This window comes from Tachysurus vachellii, chromosome 8 (genome assembly GCF_030014155.1).
Source record: "Tachysurus vachellii isolate PV-2020 chromosome 8, HZAU_Pvac_v1, whole genome shotgun sequence".
NCBI classification, from domain to species: domain Eukaryota; kingdom Metazoa; phylum Chordata; class Actinopteri; order Siluriformes; family Bagridae; genus Tachysurus; species Tachysurus vachellii.
The window spans coordinates 18279073-18299073 of NC_083467.1; the positions used below are offsets into that span (position 1 = coordinate 18279073).

Consider the following 20001-nt stretch of genomic DNA (forward strand, 5'->3'; position numbering starts at 1 on the left):
ATTATTATTATTATGATTAATATTTTTATTATTATTATTGTTGTTGTTGTTGTTATTACTATTATTATTATTATTAGTAGTAGTAGTAGTAGTAGTAGTAGTATTGTTGTTATTATTTTTTTATATTGTTGTTGTTGTTGTTATTATAGGAAGAAACTAATATAATATTTAAGTAGGTCAAGAAGTTAATAAATACCAGAGAAAAAAATAGAAGAAACGAAAAGAAAAATCGAGAAAAGAAATTTTAGGTTAAAAAGTTTAGGTAAAGCTTTACAGTTAAATATTTATCTATTTATCGCTAAAAACATAACAGCTTTACTATAGTATATGTATATATAGCTTTTTGGAGACAATAGCTGTTCAGGTTTAGGATCAGGATCCTTATTTGGAAGCATTTATGACTATCTACACCCTGTCTGTATGTGTAATGAAGACAACTGCATTTTACCTTTATAGACTTTTTTGCAGGACCAATATAATCTACACGTCATGTAAACATGCGAGAACACTTAACTGGAGATAAGTAATTTACTTCATCTAGTTCATTATTAACAAAAAAACAGATAATATTAAATGTTTTATACTAAATCGGTAGTTAAGGAAGTAAAAAAAATAGACGGAAAAAAAAATCTTCGTTTAGATGCATTCTGGGAAATGTAGTTTTCCATGTCTACCGTTAACACATAGTGATTGGCCTACCAGTATTGAAACTACACATCCCATAATATTTGATAATTGACGTCATCATCATCCGCAGCAGCAGCAGCAGACTACCAAAAAGTCATGTAAATATTTACAGCACTAGTTGAGCTGTTATCCTCTTTTCTTACTGACAACACATATTTATTCTTCTACATTTTATGAAGAATTCAGAACCAGGTAATGGGGCCAGAACTGTCGTGTTTATAAGTAGTTAAATTAGCTTTGCTCATGAGTGGGTACTGTGCTGCCTGCAGGTTTAGTTGCTTTTTAAAGCATGCTAATGTTTTTAGTGAGAGCTAACTAGCAGCATAGCCATGTGTTAGCACAATCAGCTAAAAACAAACTTAACTGCGCCTGTTAAATCGACATGTGTTCATATTACAGAGTAGCGACATATAACCAGATTGTCTCTAGTTTCATTAAAGGTTTTTGTTTCACCTTTAAAACAGAGCTTTAATTACACACTAAACTATGCAAAGTTCCTGCTAATTATAATGAATCTAATAATGCTAAAATTCTTTACTTGCTGCTTTGTTTAAAGACGCTTTTCAGACAGATACGAGGAACTCAACCATTTTATTAGTGAAATATTAAGCTACATTATTATTGTTGTTGTTATTGTTGTTATTATTGTATATAAGCAGATGTGTGATAACATGTAACAGCCTATTTATATATCTGTTTATTATTGCTAGCTTGTGGGTTTGATTTGTTTGAGGTACAAGATTTTATTCTTGAACTTTCCACCTGGGATACAAACCAGTGTATTCATAATAAATTCATATATTTTTTTTAATTTTTAGTAAACATTGCAGTTAGATTCAATGAGATTGTATGTGTTATTTGGTATTAAGTTCCGAGTTTTAGATTGAATCTATTCAGAGGATAATAAAGTACAGTGTGTCCCGAAAGTCTCCAAACATATGGGGAAATTAACACTTTTCAGCCAATAGTAACGTTTTTACAAATATATTGATGCTCTACATGATTGCAGTTTCTTTATTAACAAATGATGATTTTGTCTTAACACATCTGGCATTGCAGAAGTAGTTGCATGTTATGTCTATATGTTTCTTGCTTTGTTAAAGGCATCTGAAAGACATCAAAGACTTTTTAACCACTTGAACCACTCTGGAAGACATTTTGCACTAAAGATGTTAATTACCCCTTTGTATGGGAACATTTGGGACACCCTGTATATGTTATACAGTCATATTTATAAATATCTGGACATTGACAAAGTTATGTTACCTTAGTCCATGTAATGGAGTATATTGAAATGAACAAAATGTTAGCTTTATTTTGATGGTATACACATCCAGTTTAAGCTATCGTTGAAGGAATTACAGTACTTTTTGTGGTCCTTAAAAAGTCCACCTTTTGCGGGGACAGAAGTTATTGGACATTTGCTTAGCTTAGATATTGGCTTAGATTTTCCATGATTTCATTTCCTTCATTATTCCACTTACACATAAGCAGATGAAAGGTCAGGTGTCAGGTGTGGCATTTGCATATGGTTTGTTTGTTTGCTTTTAGCTATTAATATGGCCAAATCAAATATTTGGCACATTGTTAAATAGAAAAATATAGATGAGGTGAGCTCAGGAAAACCACAATGCTTGGAAGAACACAGAAAACAATCATGGTGAAAGTAGGCTTGAGAATTAAGAGAAGTCTTCACCAGAGTAAATACAGAGGGTTTACTACAATATGTAAACCACTGATAAGCCTTAAAAAGCGGAAGACCTTGTTGGAGTGAAATATATGGAGAAATGACAGAATTGCTCATGATCTGAATCACATTTATTTGTCTTATGACGTTTTGTGGGTGTGTGTCACTGCTAAAGGAATCTGTTCCCATCTATTTATTGATGATGTGACTGCAGACAAAAGCAGAAGGATGACTTCTGTGTAGAAGTCTATATTATCTGCTCAGATCCTGTCAAATGTTAATAAGCATTTGAAGACACTTCTCAGTGCAGATGGATAATGACCCGGTGCTTTCTTTGAAAGCAACCTAAGACCAAAGAAGTCAAATGTTCTACTGGATTTTGTGAGAAAGACAGCCTGACTTCAGTGCCCTGTACTAGGGAGCTACTTGAGACACGCACTTTGTCCAAATGTTAATGGAGATGTATGAATTTATAACAACTTCAGTCAATGTTTTCCGGGATATCCTCTACTCTAATCTCAAAAAACTTGTGGACCTTCTGGTTATGCTTAGCTTTTGCTTATTAATTGATTAGCAACTGGACCTGCATTATATGCACCAGTGCAGAAAGTATAGTTGAACCTAGAGGAGTTTTGTTTGTTTATTTAGTTTTTTGCTGTTCATTTGAGATGATGCAATGCTCCCCAAATTGTTTAAAAAATGTCAGTACCAATGAAACAACTGTAGAACATATTAATTTGAGATTCACATCTTTCAAGGGTATTCCATGAATTTCAGAACCTTATTCATTATTTAGGACCGTTCTTAACCCACCCTGATTTCTATATGCATTTGCATCATCTAATCGTCTGCATAGACTGCATGTAGCGACCGTGTGATGTGCCTTGGTGTTGCATCGTGGAGAGAGAGGCTGGCAGAGACAGGCGTGTCCATTTCTAATGCGCCCAGCACGGTAAGCTCCTTTACACCACCAGTTTGTGTAACAGTTAGACTGTGTATCTCATGTTCAGCATAAGGTATAGACAAGTCATCCATATGGTAAGGCTGCATCATGTTTGTGAGTGTCTAGGATGAGTTGGGGACTATGCTGTGCCCAGAAGAGGAGGCTGGTGCTGGGTGTCATTGTCCTCTTGATTGTGGACGTAATCTGGGTCGCTTCATCCGAACTCACTGTAGTAAGTACAGCACAAACAGACATAAACTTGATTTAGATTGTAATACTGTTTCACAGGCATATCTGCAATGTAACACACTATTGATATTTAACTAGACTTTTCCGTAATATAATCCCACAGCACTGTTTATTGCATGGTTCTGAAGCGATAGATTCATTTATTATCAGCTTGGTCTAATATGTCATTGTTTCTATAGTAACTTACTTGCATTGTGGACACTGATATGTACAGAGTTCTACTATGTTATCTGTAAGGGAGGACTTTTCAAAAAAAAAAAAAAAATGACAGCATGCTGTTATAGGAAAATAATCAACTTCGGGATCACATCACACTGTTCGGTTATTTTCCTATAACAGCATGTCAAGTTTTATTTCTTTAGTTAGTACTCTCAGTCTTTACAGTTTTGCGTAAGAATACAGTATGGTACATGTATTTCAGAGTCACTGAGATGTTTGTGTTTGTGTGCATGTCAGTATGTGTTTGTGCAGCAGCAGTACAGCAAGCCCTTTTTTAGCACGTTTGTGAAGACCTCCATGTTCATACTGTACCTGCTGGGCTTCCTGTTCTGGAAACCATGGAGACAGCAGTGTGCAGCTCAGCAGCAACGTGGCATATCCGTGAGTTCTGCAGCTGTCTCCATGTGGCTTTCAACAGCTTTACATCTTACAGCGAGGCAATATCTAGTTGCAGTTTGCCTTTCAGTTAGCAGATGTTAACACATTAACCAAACACTAAGCTTTGCATGTCCTGTAAATAAGGTATGTGGATATGAATTTCTAAAATGATTAACATTTACATTTAGTCACATAGAGGCAAACGCTCTAATCTAAATTAACTTTCAACAGCTAACAGCACTATGATGGAACCCGATAGACTAAAAGTTAATAATAAGGGCCATTTTAAAACCTGAGTGGTGTAAGTAAGTGCTACCTTAGGTAGTAACATTATTTTAATAAAGAAGTAGATTCACGATTTATAATGCCGGGTGGCTTCACAGTGACTAAAATGGAAACAAGCAAATTCAAGCACAGCGCTGAGCAGTTAAGAGTTAAGGTTCAACAGTCCTCACATTCATATCCAACACTAAGCCGCATTCTTTTTGGGATTATCAGTGAATTACATATGTATAAATCCAAATGAATTGGTACAACCTATTGCACATTTTAATGCACTGTTAGTTCATGAAATAATATTTGTCACCAACATTTCTCGTCGTCACCAACACTCCTCACTTTCCTCATCCATGGACCTCTTCCGCCCTCTGTCTTCTAACCCCAGGAAGCTTTCTTGCCCTGCCTCTTGGTTCTTGGACGTGTCATTCAGCAATCTGAGACAATTAAGTGCAGCAGGGAGAAAGTAGAGGAAATCACTTGAAAAGGCTCTCGTCTCCTTCCACGCTCACATGTCCAAATTCTTATCTGATGTGAATTCTGCTAGGAGCACTTTCTTCAAGGAAAAACCTCTATTCATCACTTCTTCACCTGCCAGCTCCTTCTTCTCTATCCTCCCTGACTGCTGATGGATTTAATACCTTTTTTGATGGATAGATTAAAAAAATCTGCCAGACTTTCACTCCCTTACAGCATTTGGCAGATTCCTTTATCCAGAGTGACTTACATTTAGCTCGTTTTTCGAGCTGAGCATTTATGGCTTATTGTCCCAGCAATAGCAGCTTTGTGTTTTGGAGATTTGAGCTCACAACCTTCTCAGTTGAAGTCCAACATCTTAACTACTGAGCTACTAAAACTACAGATTTTCCTCCTCCATTAACAAAAGAGCTCCTTTAGGTCCTCTTGCTCTGCAATCCTCCCACCTGCACACTGGGTTCCATCCGTTCCACAAAGCTCCAGACAAAGCTCCAGACCAAGAGCTTCTCCTTTACATCACCAGTAGCATTGGTGACATCTTAAATTCTGGGCATGTACCAACTGTATTCAAGGGTTATTTACTTCCTAAAACCCACTCTTCTCCCTCAGACCTCAGCAAACTCCAACTCTCTTTTCCTTCTGAAATCCTCAAATGTCTACTATCAACTGTCCCTCAATCTCACCTCCAGGAGTCTGGCTTCAGAGTGACACATTCCACAGAAACTGCTTTCAAGGCCATCACTGAGAATCTCCATGCTGCTAGTCAAACTGTCATCAGTCCTCATCCTCCTCAACTGCTCAGCAGCATATAACGTGGTCACCACAAGGCTTGCTTGTCCATCCTTACGAGTCTTGAAATATGTAGCACACCATGACAGTGTATGTAAATGTTCATGAAGGCTCAATTTGGTAGACTGATTGTGTTTAATGTCATTTTTAGATTTCTGATACTGATTCACATGTAACTGCTGGTGGCACTGAAAACGGCTACAATAATTGCCTAGTGAGTATATAACCTCAAAACAATACACACCCACAATGTTTACGATTCAGATACCTTTTAACACACTCTGAGCCCTATACTGTTGTATCTCTGGGCTCTCCGTCTGCCAGACCCCTGTTAACTGAGAGAACCTGCTTTTATATTAGCACTGATTTGGGTAAGAAGTATTTATGAGGAATTTAGGAATTGTCCTTAGGTGTAAATGAGAATATTTTTGCCATATAAAAATGTTCTATTTTAAAACAATTTTCGAATCTCCATAGCGGCTGCATTTTTAAAAGCAGTAATAAGACTTTGTTCTTATGTAGCCTTCTATATCCTTTAGTCCCTGCCTTTTATACTCCTTAATGAATCTTGTCCACTGTTAGAATGTATCTAGTTCATTGTACAGACAGAAACAAACCCTTCACACAAAGAAAGTGTTTTTGTTGTGTAGTCAGTGCAGTAACAGTGTGGCACTGCTTTCTAGAGCGAGCCTCTGTATGTGCCGGTGAAGTTTCAGGATGTTGCTGATAACGGTGTCAGTCGAGAGTCTAAGACTCGTAAGTATTTATGTAAAAACTTTAGAAACACTTCATACAGTGAAGTCAATTATTTATTGTTGATAAATATAGTGAATTCATCCTTTTGTATTAAATATATTTCATATATTTAATATTAAACATTATATATTTTTAATATTTAGAATATTAACGTTTATGTTCAACCTTATCAGTTCTCAGTGTATACAGTATATGCCTTAAAGTATCTCAACACCTGACCATTACATGCTGTTCTTCCCCAGTCTGTTGCTGGAAAGTTGGAAGCACACAATTGTCCCAGATGTTTTTTTTTACACTGTAGCATTACAAATTCCTTTCAGTGGAATAAAGAGGCCTAAACCTGTTCCAGCATGACAATGCTCCTGCGAGGTTTGCCAAGGTTGGAGTGGAAAAACTGGAGTGAACTGGAGTGAGTCCTGACCTCAACCCCACTGAACACCCTTGGGATCAACAGTGGTGTCTGACCTCACTAATGCTCTTGTGGCTGAATGGGCAAATCCCCACATCCATGCTCCAAAATGTAGTGGGAAACTTTCCCAGGAAACAGAAGGTTTTTATAACAGCAACAGAAATGGGGTGTTTTAAAAAGTACACAAGTGTAATGGTCAGCTGTTCACAAACATTTGACATATAGAGTATGTAACTTGGTTATGTAATTGATTTTATGTGTGTGTTGTATACATTATGATTATATACAGGGAGTGCAGAATTATTAGGCAAATGAGTATTTTGACCACATCATCCTCTTTATGCATGTTGTCTTACTCCAAGCTGTATAGGCTCGAAAGCCTACAACCAATTAAGCATATTAGGTGATGTGCATCTCTGTAATGAGAAGGGGTGTGGTCTAATGACATCTACACCCTATATCAGGTGTGCATAATTATTAGGCAACTTCCTTTCCTTTGGCAAAATGGGTCAAAAGAAGGACTTGACAGGCTCCGAAAAGTCAAAAATAGTGAGATATCTTGCAGAGGGATGCAGCACTCTTAAAATTGCCAAGCTTCTGAAGCGTGATCATCGAACAATCAAGCGTTTCATTCAAAATAGTCAACAGGGTCGCAAGAAGCGTGTGGAAAAACCAAGGCGCAAAATAACTGCCCATGAACTGAGAAAAGTCAAGCGTGCAGCTGCCAAGATGCCACTTGCCACCAGTTTTGCCATATTTCAGAGCTGCAACATCACTGGAGTGCCCAAAAGCACAAGGTGTGCAATACTCAGAGACATGGCCAAGGTAAGAAAGGCTGAAAAACGACCACCACTGAACAAGACACACAAGCTGAAACGTCAAGACTGGGCCAAGAAATATCTGAAGACTGATTTTTCTAAGGTTTTATAGACTGATGAAATGAGAGTGAGTCTTGATGGGCCAGATGGATGGGCTCGTGGCTGGATCGGTAAAGGGCAGAGAGCTCCAGTCCGACTGAGACGCCAGCAAGGTGGAGGTGGAGTACTGGTTTGGGCTGGTATCATCAAAGATGAGCTTGTGGGGCCTTTTCGGGTTGAGGATGGGGTCAAGCTCAACTCCCAGTCCTACTGCCAGTTTCTGGAAGACACCTTCTTCAAGCAGTGGTACAGGAAGAAGTCTGCATCCTTCAAGAAAAACATGATTTTCATGCAGGACAATGCTCCATCACACGCGTCCAAGTACTCCACAGCGTGGCTGGCAAGAAAGGGTCTAAAAGAAGAAAAACTAATGACATGGCCTCCTTGTTCACCTGATCTGAACCCCATAGAGAACCTGTGGTCCATCATCAAATGTGAGATTTACAAGGAGGGAAAACAGTACACCTCTCTGAAGAGTGTCTGGGAGGCTGTGGTTGCTGCTGCACGCAATGTTGACAGTGAACAGATCAAAACACTGACAGAATCCATGGATGGCAGGCTTTTGAGTGTCCTTGCAAAGAAAGGTGGCTATATTGGTCACTGATTTGTTTTTGTTTTGTTTTTGAATGTCAGAAATGTATATCAGTGAATGTTGAGATGTAATATTGGTTTCACTGGTGAAAATAAATAATTGAAATGGGTATATATTTGTTTTTTGTTAAGTTGCCTAATAATTATGCACAGTAATAGTCACCTGCACACACAGATATCCTCCTAAAATAGCTAAAACTACAAACAAACTAAAAACTACTTCCAAAAATATTCAGCTTTGCTATTAATGAGTTTTTTGGGTTCATTGAGAACATGGTTGTTGTTCAATAATAAAATTAATCCTCAAAAATACAACTTCCCTAATAATTCTGCACTCCCTGTATGTAAGTATATGATGACTTATGATGGGTCTTAAAACTGACATTCATTTTCCCATTGTGTGTGTCATCTTTTTTTTTTCTCATTTTCCACCTGTATGTGGTGTTACGGTGGTGTGTGTAGCTGTGAGGAAGCAGCGTGTGAGGTTCAGTAATGTGATGGAAGTACGTGAACTTCCTCACTCACAGGCGTTGGAAGCCAAACTGTCTCGCATGTCTCATACTGCCACCTCACTCAGGATTATGGGAAAACGTAGTGTCAGTGCTGTGGCAAAAATCAGCTTCTTCTTCTGTTTTGTGGTGAGATATCTCTCTCTCTCTCTCTCTCTCTCTCTCTCTCTCTCTCTCTCTCTCTCTCTCTCTCTCTCTCTCTCTCTCTCTCTCTCTCTCTCTCTCTCTCTCTCTCTCTCTCTCTCTCTCTCTCTCTCTCTCTCTCTCTCTCTCTCTCTCTCTCTCTCTCTCTCTCTCTCTCACACACACACACACACACACACACACACACACACACACACACACACAGTACACACACATGTGCATTTTCTTTGTCTTCTCTCTCTCTCTCTCTCTCTCTCTCTCTCTCTCTCTCTCCCCCTCCCCCACCCACACACATGCTTTATTGCTATACATTAACTGCTTAATTAATAATTTAATAGTTGCCAAAGCAAAGAAATAAATAAGTAAACAAAGGATATTGATGATGATATTTGTAAAAAGAAAAAAAAAGACATACTCCTCAAGTTAGCACTTTAGAAAAAGGAGTGTTGTCTGTGTGCTTTACTTACTATATTACATCCACAGAGTTTTTACACTGATGCTATTTTTAGTCTGTAAATTAGAATCGGGATGTATTCTTTAATATTAATACAGCACCTCTGCAGGTCACTGCATATCTGCCAAATGCCATTAATGTCCATGTAAAAAAGAGGACATTTAAATAGGAATAATAATCATGCTTGTATATATTTATTATGCACACACAAAGAAAAATCTTTGTGAATAAAGTTCTGTGAAAAGGTATTTTCCTCTTCCTGATTTCCTCTATTTTTGTATGTTTGTCATACAATGTGGTTTCAGATCCTTATACAGAATGTAATAATAGAGAAGAACATGAGCAGAAACATTTGTACAGTTTGACATTTGAAAAACATTTCAATAATTGAAGGAGAAAGTAACTGGGCAGCTTGATTTGATGTTTTTATAATTGTGTGAAAGCAGAGTGGTACATTTAGCCAAATATCATTTTATTATTTAAAAAATATATATATACAAATTCTGATATCCTTGTATTAGATGATACAGGAGAAAACAAAAATGGTGTTAAGGTTTCTCTGTCTCTCTCTTTCTCTCTCCTCTCTGTCTCTCTCTCTATCCCCCTCTCTCTTTCTCTCTTTTCTCTCTCTCTCTCTCTCTCTCTCTCTCTCTCTCTCTCTCTCTCTCTCTCTCTCTCTCTCTCTCTCTCTCTCTCTCTCTCTCTCTCTCTCTCTCTCTCTCTCTCTCTCTCTCTCTCTCTCTCTCTCTCACAGTGGTTCCTGGCAAATCTGGCCTATCAGGAGGCTCTAACAGACACACAGGTGGCAATTGTAAACATTGTGTCCTCCACCTCAGGTGAGCAATTTAAACTAAAATAACTAAAAGCTAGAAAGACTAAAGGCCTAGATGTGACTCTGAGCTTCCACAGCATTTTTGTAAATGTAATTGTCAATAGTGTTTTTTTGAAGAACTGAGAATGACTGCTGAAGTCCATTGAAATCACTGGATCACATGTGTGATGTGGTATTTGTTGTTTTCAGGCCTTTTCACTTTAATCTTGGCCTCCATCTTTCCCAGTAATAGCAGCGATCGCTTCACACTTTCCAAACTGCTTGCTGTTATTCTCAGGTCAGTTCAACATTAATCTGAATTACTCAACATTTTATTTGTATCTTTATTAATGGGATAATTTGTGTTTTTTTCCTTCTTTTGTAAGTATGGTGGGAGTGGCTGTGGTCAGTTTTTCGGGGATGGACAGTTCTGGTGGAAAAGGCACTATTGGTAACCATTAAACCAGCTCTGATTACTTACAAAGTGGTTTAAAAGAGTACAAAGCTTTAAGGGATTAAAGATCTACCTGGTAAAAATATATTATTGATAGATCAATCCATGATGCATGATGTTTGAGACTGTAAAAAGTTTGGCTAAACCACAATAAAACATTTAGGCTTTGGAGTGCAGCTTGCAGCAGTATTTCCTCTAATGATTTAATAATGATTTTTTTTTTTTTATATTCCTAACATAAAGGCTGTATATTGTTGCATAAATGTCTATGATGATGTTAATACTCCTTTTTATATATTTTGTAATATGTGAACCACCAAATAAATAATCTCACAAAATAACATACATTTCTGTACTTTATACATAAAAACATTTGGCCCATTATTAATAAATAAGAATGCATGAAGTTAGTTTTTATATGTAAAGAAAAGAAAGTGACAAGATGGTGAGATGCAAAGCCACCCCAAAGCTGATATTTTCCTATAACAGGACATATTGAAATGTTTAAGCATCTTATTATTCTTATATCACAGTTTCATTAATCAAAGAACAACAAATTGTACTTTTTTATCAGTCTGTAGTTGCGTTTAATGTTGTGGACCCTCTGTGTTCAAGTTAGTTCATGTTATCACTTAACAAGATATAACTATTCCCTTGCCAGCCTTTTTTCTCTCTCTTGGAGATTAAATTTTTCCAAAGTTCAACCTAGAAATGTTGACTAGATGTCTCCTTACAGTATGGTTCTCCATATCAAATACACATTTGTAATTGTTTATTAGCCATTTATTATTGGATCAGACGGAGAGCCATTGTGAATTGTGCAGTAATATAAACCCATGATCTGAATTAAAGCCTACTTTAAAAATACTACTATCAGAGTTATTACAGAAGGTTAATCAACTTTTGACAAACTTGAGAATTTTACCGTGCGAGTAAATTTTAAAACCTGTTAGATCAGAAGGTGACAGTTTTGTTACGCTGTTGTTTTTGTGTAGGCTGTCTCTGGTCACTGCTGGGTGCGATGTTATACGCTGTCTACATCGTTATGCTAAAAAGAAAAGTTGATCGAGAGGAGAAGTTGGACATCCCAATGTTCTTTGGTGAGTAGATTAGAAAACTCTAACACAGACTCACACTCTTAGCTCACACTCTTAGTATTCATAACTTCTATGGTGTGTGTGTGTGTGTGTGTGTGTGTGTGTAGGCTTTGTGGGCTTGTTTAGCCTGCTGCTGTTATGGCCTGGCTTTGTGCTGCTGCACTACTCTAGGTTGGAGCTGTTCGAGATGCCCAATCGCATTGTAATCAGCTACATCCTCATCAACGGCCTGATCGGCACTGTGCTCTCAGAGTTCCTCTGGTTATGGTACGTAATGTGGCATTTGTGAGTGTGTGTGTTTTATAGTGGATTTATAGTGGCTGCACGTGTCTTAAGAAGGTGTGGAGGAATACGTACAAGTTAAAGGGATTACATGTCGTCACATGTGAAGGGAGGCACTGATGCTGAAAGAACAGTTTTTGGGGAACACTAGAATAAATCCTTTTTACAGATATGAAAACAAAAGCTTAGAGCAATGATGAGTTGTACACATGAGAATATTGTACAACCGTTACGTAGTTCTGGTCCACTAATTTCATTGGAGTGTCATTCATAGAGTGTCATACAAAGAGTGCAGATATGTAGTACAAAAGTACGGGTCCATTTCACTGGGAACATACTGTATTTGTACAAATTGTGTCTGAAATGTCAGATACGTGATATCATGTTTATGGAACAGTTTATAGAAAATTAATATCACTTTGTTGTAATAATCATAATAAACTGTTCATGAAACACAATAGGGCTTTTTATACTGTGTTTAATCCAGGGGTATAAAACCCTGCTCGGAAGCAGGGTCAGGGCTGCATTAGTGGTGTTAACCCTGTGTTGCAGTACCAAATGTGTAAGTGTGAAACACTGCAGTATTAGAATGCTGTGGCTAGTTGCTTAGCAAAATAGCAAAATTGGAGGGTTTATGTGCCAACATTTTTTCACACTGATGCACAAGTTTGAGAGAGATCAATATTCAAACGTCAATTACTATGTTTTTCCAATCATGGTTGTTGCAAATATACAAATAAGAAAGTTAAACAAGGGTTTAGGATTGTACTTTATAGGCGAGCTACACAGAAGTGGATAGCTCATGAGCGATGTGTTGAGACCTCAGTCATGGACAGTTATGTGTTTGTGGAAACTGTTTGGGATCCATATATGGCAGGCACTTATTTCCAGGGATTTCAGAACAGCGTAACAGATATTGTGTCAATAGGTAGGCTTGGCCTATTTGATAATCTAATCCTAACCCTAACCGTAGTTTTTGGTTGTTTATTTGTTTTCTAAAAATCTACCTGTATGACTGTTTTGTTCTTCGTAGTATGCTGTTTTTTTTTGAAAGAAGGCGTTTTTCAAAGATCTTCGGAAACATGCCCACTTTATGTCGTGGTAACAAAACCCCTGGAATTTAGTGCTTGCCATCCACATATGGATGTTGTGATCAGGTGCACAAAAAGTTTTGGTCACATACATACATACATACATACATACATACATACATACACACACTTACTTCACTCACTCACTCACTCACTCACTCACTGACTGACTGAGGAAATTAAAGCATCCAGTAACAACATATAGAGAAATAAGATAATTTGATTAAATACTGATAATCATTCAAAACACCTCCACAATTACTCAGTCCATGTGTAAATGGTACAGTTTTTAAAATATATATGATGTAAAATGTCCAGTAGCAGCACGCAGACAAGTAAATACAGATGAAAAACCTGTCACTCTTCAGTTTGTATGTTTCCACTCTGCAATACCTAAGAGGTGTTTTACAGTCTAATGGCCAGGGGCGCAAAAGAGTTCCTTAGTCTTGTAGTGGAGCATGATAAAGACAGCAGTCTGCCACTGAACACACTCCTCTGCCTGGTGAATATGCTGTACAGAAGGTGGTGGGTGTTGTCCAAGATGGAAAACAGTCTGTCTAGGATGCTTCTTTCTGCTACTGTCACCAGTGAGTCCAGGTCTGTTCCAACCAGAGAGCCTGCCCTCCTCACCTGTCTGTCCAGTCGTGCCGCAGCTCTCTTTTTTCAGCTTCCTCCCCAGCACACCACAGCATAGAAAAGGGCACTGGCAATTTGTGTTTACATAAAAAATATCAGATGCAAACAAGAGCTTATATGAAAATATAGGTCTTGAATAGGAACGTTAAACGGCATACTGAATGTACGTTTGTGTGTTTATCAGGGGCTGTTTTCTCACTTCATCTCTAATTGGGACACTGGCTCTAAGTTTGACAATTCCGCTGTCCATCCTGACCGATATGTGCTTGCAGAAGGTGAGGTGTTTTTATAAAATGCTCTAAAGCTTATATATATGATGTGCAAATGCAGGTCCAGTTTCGTCCATAAATAGTTATGTAGTTGTTGGGATTTTATGTTTGCTTTGTTTTGCAGAAAATTGGATTTAAAATGAAACATGCAGAGAGGTTAAAATGCAGTGTGTCAGCTTTAATTTGAGGGTATTTGCATTTATATTGGGAAATCTGTATAGGAATTGTGGCTATTTTTATTTCAATGAAAAAAAATTGCTGACTGCACTATATATTCTCAACATACAGTGTAACCTAAACTGTCTGTCTGTGTGTCTGTGTCTGTGTGTCTGTGTCTGTTTGTGTGTTTGTCTGTGTGTGTGTTTGTCTGTGTGTGTGTTTGTCTGTGTGTCTCTGTGTGTGTGTGTGTCTGTGTGTGTGTGTCTGTGTGTCTGTCTGTCTGTGTGTCTGTCTGTCTGTGTGTCTGTCTGTCTGTGTGTCTGTCTGTCTGTGTGTCTGTCTGTCTGTGTGTCTGTCTGTGTCTGTGTGTGTCTGTGTGTGTCTGTGTGTGCGTGTGTGTGTGTTCCCAGACAAGTTTCTCGTGGTTATTCTTTGCTGGGGCAATTCCAGTTTTTCTCTCCTTCTTCCTGACTGCACTCCTGAGCCACTACAATAACTGGGACCCGGCAATGGTGGCACTGCGGAGAGTTTTCTCCTTTATCTGCCACAAGCACAGGATTCACAGGTGGGGAAACCTCACTGAAAGTTTAAATGTTTAAATCTACTTCTATGTAGAAGTAAAGATAAAGGTTTCATTTATAGACCGGGGCATCAAATCTTGGGTGGCTACAGGTATTTATCCTAATTAAGCAGAAGCCACAACTTATTCCGCCTGTTTAGTTACTAGACCTTGACTTTTAAACTACTATTTGGTGTGACTTCTGCTTCTCTGTTTAACAATGGAGGTTGTCACAAAACATGTTTAGAAGTAAAAAAATGAAGAAAAAAAAAATACAACCTCTGCAGCAAACTATCTAAAAAAATGAACACTTGTTATTTTGTTATCGCAAAGTTAATTTATATTTGTTAAACTTAATACATCTACATAAAATTGGACAGATTGCACAGGTTTTTGTAGCCAGCAATGACATTTCAACCACTGTTTCTAGCATGTTCCTAGTTTTGAGGTATTCTTGGGCTATGCACTGCATGTTTAAGACATACCCACTGATTGTCCATGATGCCTAAGTTGGTGGTCTATAAGGACCATTCCAAAAACTTCAGTTTGCGTTTCTTTAAGTAGATTTTGGATAGTGGTTATTTGGACAGAGATGGCCAAACCTTTGCATACTACTGTAGTAAACTGACTAAATAATCAATCGTGTATATTTTAACTGAAGACTCTATTCTAGTTGAAGACCTTTACATGGCTAATTAGGTTCAAGTTCAAGCTTGTTAATTTCACAGTCAGTCTAAACATGACAGCATCTTATTTCAAAAAATCCTGGTCTATTGTGCTTTTGCAGGATGCTTTCAGGCTTTGTTGTATTTTGTTTGCTTATGTTTTCTCCTAGTCATCATGCTTTGACAGCTCCTACCTACCTTTCAGACATCTATTGTGTTTGAGTGGCATATTCCCTTCTCTTTTCTTTACAATCCTACATAGCTCCAGTGTGTTTGTACTAGGAGAGTGAAACTGAATACAGTATGTTGAATCAGAATATAACCCAAGGTGACAGCAGGATTAGGAGTAAGAGACTGATTACTGTAGAGACTGTTTAAAAGACTTGGAATGCAGGATTCCTCATTTTTTCTTAAGCTGTGAACCATAATTGCTCTGTCTCACCACATTACTAATAATTCTCTTTTAAACTGATTGTAACTAAAAGGTATGCCTTGATTTATTACTCGTGTTGCTGTGCCATGTTGGTATTTTCCGGTATATAGTCGGAAGTTGTTGTATTCTTAGCATTGAATGCTTTTGTAAGGGGGAAAAGGGTTTGCAAGCCACTGATCTTCTATACTCTACAAAAAATAGAATAGAATCCTTTTTGTTGTATAACTTTTACTGTAAAGTATCTTGTCATATACTTTACAGCACAGTGAAAATCTTTTCTTTACATATCCCAACTTTGAAAGTTTGGGTCAGACCCCAAGGGTCAGCCATATTACAGCAGCAGTAATATGGAGCAGAGAGGGTTAAGGGCCTTGCTTAAGGACCCAACAGTGGTGGCTTGGCAGTGCAGGCGCTTGAACCCTGATCCTCCAATCAACAATCCAGGGCCTTAACCGCCCAAACCACCACTTGACATCTTAGTAAGTTAAAATATCTTTAATCTAATACAATTTAGCCCTGCGATGGGTTGGCACTTCGTCCAGGGTGTATCCTGCCTTGATGCCCGATTACGCCTGAGATAGGCACAGGCTCCCTGTGACCCGAGGTAGTTCGGATAAGCGGTAGAAAATGAGTGAGTGAGTGAGTGAGTGAATACAATTTATCTGCTGTTTCTCATTATAAGATTTCAATAAACCAAATATAAGAATATTAAGCAAATCTAGGCAGATCTATCTATCCATCCATCCTTAAGCTTTAAATGTTGGCAGATACTTTTGCTTCTTTCTAGACATTAAATTAGTACAGCATAATAAAAATAGCATAATAACAAGGAAACAAGAACAATGAAAGTAAAGCTTAAAAATAGTCAAATATGTTTAGAAATAGACTTAATAAGCTTTTATTTGGTTTATTGTAATAAGAAACAATAGATACATTTGAATCAAGATATTTTAACTTGCTAAGATGTGTTTTTTTGTGTAATTTCTAATTATTTAGTGTAAATGAATTACTATAAGCAAGGTAAAGGTGTACCAGTTGTGTTTGATGGCAGGTCAAGTAGTGTAGTGAAGTAGTATCCTTACACCACTGGAGGGAATAACTGAGCCTAACTATTTCTGAATCTGAAAACCGTTTTTTTTGATGAACAACTACAATTCATTACAGTGATTCATTATTTTATTATGGTGTTGATCTTAATAGAATGAGTTTACATTTTAGTTTTGTACATTTCATAAAATGTTAGTTGTTCGATTACCCTTACAAACGTTTAAAATCCAGATTAACATTACACACATTTAAATTCAGGTGTATTTAAAGATAAGTGGACTGTCTAATAAAACTAGAACGCTGAGCCTAAACATTGTGGTATTTTAGACACTGTATTCAGTAAAGTTTATATCTGTGTAATGTGTGTTGTATTGTGTGGGTGTTTTGTAGATTAGCAGAGGACAGTGAGCAGTGTGAAAGTCTCATTCCCTTACAGAGCTCTGCCCTCGAGAACAGGGATTTTTGCTCTTGATTAACATTTTAAAAGGTAAGCTACAACCTTTGTACAGACATGCGCTAAGAGTCCAAGTAATTCATTGCATTTCACTTTATGAAGACCATGTTTGCTTCGATTGCCCCAGAAATGATACCCAAGAAAAGAATTATTAATCAAGATGACAACATAAAGGCTTATTGGACTCAATAAACAATGCTAACATTTCTGATCAGATTTTCAAATGTGTTGTTTTACTTAATAATGATATAAGTGTGCAGATGGGACTGTAGTGCTTTTGCAGAGATTTAATGAAATTCATTCTTTGGGTTGGAGGATGTCTTGTTGCCATCTGCTATACGTCCTAAGACACATGCATAAACAAGAGCTAAGGAAGACTTTGTTGAACACAGATGTTGGTGGGCTGGAGACTGTTTAGTTTGGCTTTATGTAATTCCCAAGGAATCCAGTGCAATTGTGTGGTCTTGGTAGCACAGTACTCCTGAGTAAACCCATCGCATGTTCATTTTATTTTAAAAACAAATCAACCGCAATAAACCAGATGAGTGAGGCAAATGGCATATATTCTGTGTGTATGTGGGGTGTTTTCAGGCATGTGCGTGCGTTTACTAAATTTTCAGAAAGAAATGATGAGGAACATGCTTGAATTACCACCCACCTAGACACATGTACACACACTGATATCAGTCTGCTCTTCTCATTGTGCAACTAGTAATATTTGAACCAGCGTTTTAATATTTCATTGCTTCACTTTGATTTGACTAAAGTTAAAACCTCTTCATACAGGAACGAAGAAGGAGTGCAAATGACAATCCGAAACCTGCCTTTGTGCCTTGTATTACTTCTTCCTCCTTCTCCTCCTCCTCCTCCTCCTCACATGTTCTGAAGACCCTGTGATTGACCATTTTTAATCCTCATTTTGTTGGCTGTGATATCTCAGGGCCAGAATCCAGGCAAGCAGCTTTCACTGGTCGTGATGGATGATCCAGGCACACTGACTGACTTTCCAATCACAGTATCAAAACCGAGCCTTTGCCACACAAAATGGAATAGCGATCAGCAGAATCTGAGATCTTGCATTAACAAATGTGCCTGCAAGGTCTTTCACATATTACAATACACAAACAGGTGTAATACATTTTGTGTGTGTGTGTGTGTGTGTGTGTGTGTATACATGCAGATTTGCTGGTTTCAAATCACCATTTTCCCATAAATTACAAGTAGCCTATTATCTTTTTAATCTTTGTACTGTAGATAGTGTCTATAGTGTCAAGGTCTAGTCAATCCTTAATGATGTATTTCACCATTGAAACAAGACACTAAAATCATGCAACATGGCAATTAATATTTTGTGTGTATGTATTGCCATTACCATGTAATTAAAAGTTTGTGTGTGTTTGGTATGAATTACCAAATTCAATCCAATCTAAATCCAAGTAAACACTATTGAGCACATATGTCCAGTGTTTTCTCCTGATTTTTTTTTTCTTTGGAACATGTATAAAACATGTCTCATTCCTTCTCTATGAGAACATGTCGTGTTGTAAATCTATACAGCCCACATAGATCATGATACAACACAGCTTCAGTACTTTAGCCAATTTCAGATTGGCTCACTGGTAAGTGGTGTAGGTGTTGGTCTGCTGTTAACTCACTAAGTCTCCATTTTAAAGGAAAACTTCAGCTATTTTCAAAATGTGGACACATAATTCTGATCTTTTTTAAAGTCAGTCCTGGGACACATTTATTAATTATTTTATTATTATTATTATTTTATTAATTCATGTGGCTGTTTCCCAATAAGCATGTAAATATCATATTTGTGTCCAGTGCAGAAAAACGGGACAGGAATGACAATCACGACCCACAGTCTAGATCCAGTGGAAGGATGGGGATATTGGTTATTAAGCTGATATTTGGGCAATCAGTTATCTGTACTGTTGCCAAGAAGACTTAGTGCCGATGTGGGGCATTTCGGGAGACAGGTGCAATCACATTAAAGACTGATATGGGATATTTGCAGTTAGAAATATGATCCATCAAAAGAAACAGATCTGATCTGCATGAAATTGGTATTTGGAGAACTTGTAATGTGAATGTAGCCAAAAGCAAAGAAAGCACAGTAAATACATATAATTGAAAAACATTTATAATGAAAGTCTATAGCCAGTAGCCATAAATGGTAAAAATACAAAACAAATTCAAAGATATAGACATTACACTAACAATGATGTTCTTAAAAATAAAACAGACCTTAAAGCTCTTCATAATTCCTCTCATTTATATCTTTCCAGTGCTTGAGCACTGCAGTTAAAATGTAATTCTTGTATTTACACGTTCTCCAAATATTTGTTATCCATGCATAGTTGGATTTAGGGGGCACGGTGGCTTAGTGGTTAGCACGTTCGCCTCACACCTCCAAGGTCAGGGTTCGATTCCCGCCTCCGCCTTGAGTGTGTGGAGTTTGCATGTTCTCCCCGTGCCTTGGGGGTTCCTTCCGGGTACTCCGGTTTCCTCCCCCGGTCCAAAGACATGCATGGTAGGTTGATTGGCATCTCT

The 20001-nt window shown here is 37.6% G+C and overlaps 1 protein-coding gene across 2 annotated transcripts; it reads left to right on the forward strand.

The window, feature by feature from the left end:
- The first annotated feature begins 723 nt into the window (after positions 1-723).
- Positions 724-18899, forward strand: LOC132850286 (solute carrier family 35 member F5-like). Of its 2 annotated transcripts, none has more exons than XM_060876713.1 (16): positions 724-879; positions 3231-3326; positions 3444-3549; positions 4023-4166; positions 5857-5919; positions 6389-6461; positions 8841-9016; positions 10240-10321; positions 10507-10594; positions 10683-10747; positions 11746-11850; positions 11955-12114; positions 14041-14131; positions 14695-14849; positions 17379-17475; positions 18229-18899. In XM_060876713.1, exons 2-15 carry the CDS (start codon positions 3313-3315, stop codon positions 17458-17460), a joined length of 1404 nt encoding a protein of 467 aa, XP_060732696.1. In that variant the 5' UTR covers positions 724-879; positions 3231-3312; the 3' UTR covers positions 17461-17475; positions 18229-18899. The 2 variants fall into 2 exon arrangements, with proteins under 2 accessions (XP_060732696.1, XP_060732697.1); XM_060876714.1 differs by having other exon boundaries at positions 18383-18899.
- Positions 18900-20001: the final 1102 nt, after the last annotated feature.

Coding starts and splice junctions, on each gene's coding strand:
- LOC132850286 (XM_060876713.1), top strand. Junction 6,462..8,840: donor CAGTCGAGAGTCTAAGACTC/GTAAGTATTTAT, acceptor TGGTGTGTGTAG/CTGTGAGGAAGCAGCGTGTG. Junction 10,322..10,506: donor CATTGTGTCCTCCACCTCAG/GTGAGCAATTTA, acceptor TGTTGTTTTCAG/GCCTTTTCACTTTAATCTTG.